Source organism: Gastrolobium bilobum, unplaced genomic scaffold, assembly GCF_033153095.1.
Source record: "Gastrolobium bilobum isolate Gb01-03AN ecotype WA unplaced genomic scaffold, APGP_CSIRO_Gbil_v1 utg15927, whole genome shotgun sequence".
In the NCBI taxonomy this organism is placed as follows: Eukaryota; Viridiplantae; Streptophyta; class Magnoliopsida; order Fabales; family Fabaceae; genus Gastrolobium; species Gastrolobium bilobum.
This window is the reverse complement of record NW_026898198.1, coordinates 214072-215788: the sequence shown is the minus strand read 5'-3', so window position 1 is coordinate 215788 and position 1717 is coordinate 214072. Positions and strand designations below refer to the sequence as shown.

Below are 1717 nucleotides of genomic sequence, written 5' to 3'. Positions count from 1 at the left end.
ATCCATAAAGCTCAAAATGCTATTGAATCTGAAAGGATATGTTAAAAGAAATATAATATAAAATTATTGATGAGCTACCACTTAATAGTTCAGATGTTGGGTTGAATTGTTTACATGCACCCTTTAAGCTCAAAACTCTCGTGTGAAGGGTGGATCGCTAATTTAATTTTATGTATCTTTGCATGAGATATTTTTGGAAGTGAGTGCATGATTACACTGCTTCATGTGAGGATTCAAAATTTGAGCTAAAATCCTCTTATATCCTGACCTGATCTGATCATAGGCTAAGTAATTTGCAGCATGAAGGCTTCGTATATTCTACTGCTCTTTCTCTATTTTCACGAATAATGATTGTCTATTTGCTACTTAGCAATCATGGGATTAGTAATAATGAAACCCAGGGTCCTATCACAATGGAAAACAAAGTAGTGAAGATACAAATGAATAGTATGTCTGTGGAAAAATTAATAGTATTACTTTATCTCAGAAGCTGAAAGTGAGGGATTCAAAATTTTCCCCATTTTGTGCATGAAATAAACAAGTTCTGACAAGGTTGGATTTCAAAAGTTCTTGTGTACAGGAAAAAAAGGTCTAGACTCTCCCAGGAAACTCCCTCTCAATACAGATACAAAAGGTCTTCTTGAAGTTTTCTTTGATATTGTAGCCTTTGGAGTGTACGATATTCTGTGTCTATCCAAGCCTCCCCCGTAGCTTTTGCATGACTTCATTTTCTTTCTGTAGGGTGTGTCTTTCTTAGGAAGATCTTCTATGCTCTGCACCCTTGCTAATGAAGTAAAAGACTGTGCCTTCCCTTGATAAAACATAGACAATCCTCTCCTGCATATGATAAAGTATTTATCACTCTAATTTAGTACACTTCCACAAAAGGAATTTGAATATAAGTTAAAAAGTCATGCAGGAAGTCTCTTACTTTAAAGGAAGATGGTTCATGAGCTCTGATAGTTCATATAAAGGGCTATTTGAATGTGATGATGAAGATGAGGTTGACAAAGAGGATGCATCCTCAGCCAACTCTGATGAAGAAGATGAACACACAGAGTTCATTGAATCTTCTGAGTTAGATCCAATGGATATTGAATCACAGACATCACGATTGAGATTGATATCTTCCTTAACAACCCAATTGATGTTCCCAGCTCCAGTTCCATCCATGATTCCTTTCACATTCATTTCTAGAAAAACTTGATTCGCCTTCTCGCCTGTTATGTGTCAAGAAGGAGGAAAATAAAAGGATAAGAAAGATGAATAAGATTTCCTCTCTGCTTTGTGAAATGGAATAGGCCTTCGTTGCGGAAGCTTATCTGCATATGAATTCCACAAATTTGATTACATATGATATCAACTGTGTGGAGCAATTATCTATAACAGAAAAAAAAAAAATTGTGTGTGATCTTTTATATAAGAATACCAATCAACTGGATATCATTGTTTGTTTTTATATAAAAATTATAATATTCTATCCTAAACTTTTTGTCCTTGTCAGATCACGTTATATGGTGTAAACTTAACACCATCTCTCACAAAATAAGGATAGAGGATAAGGACTAAATTTGAAGACATCCATATCCTGAGTCACCCTCTCCTTTTTAATTTTTGGGTGGTGATTCTGTGGTCCCCCCCATCTTACCAACTCTGCTTAATAAAGCCGTGACAGATCGGTATATTTCCACCTTTTTAATGCATCATTTATCACACC

General features: G+C 35.2%; 1 protein-coding gene across 1 annotated transcript; it reads right to left on the bottom strand.

Moving 5' to 3' along the window:
• Positions 1–452: 452 nt before the first annotated feature.
• LOC133313758 (protein OXIDATIVE STRESS 3-like) lies at positions 453–1485 on the bottom strand. Its single transcript, XM_061515168.1, has 2 exons — positions 932–1485; positions 453–837 (listed from the first exon to the last, which is right to left on the bottom strand). Exons 1-2 carry the CDS (start codon positions 1189–1191, stop codon positions 561–563), a joined length of 537 nt encoding a protein of 178 aa, XP_061371152.1. The 5' UTR covers positions 1192–1485; the 3' UTR covers positions 453–560.
• Positions 1486–1717: the final 232 nt, after the last annotated feature.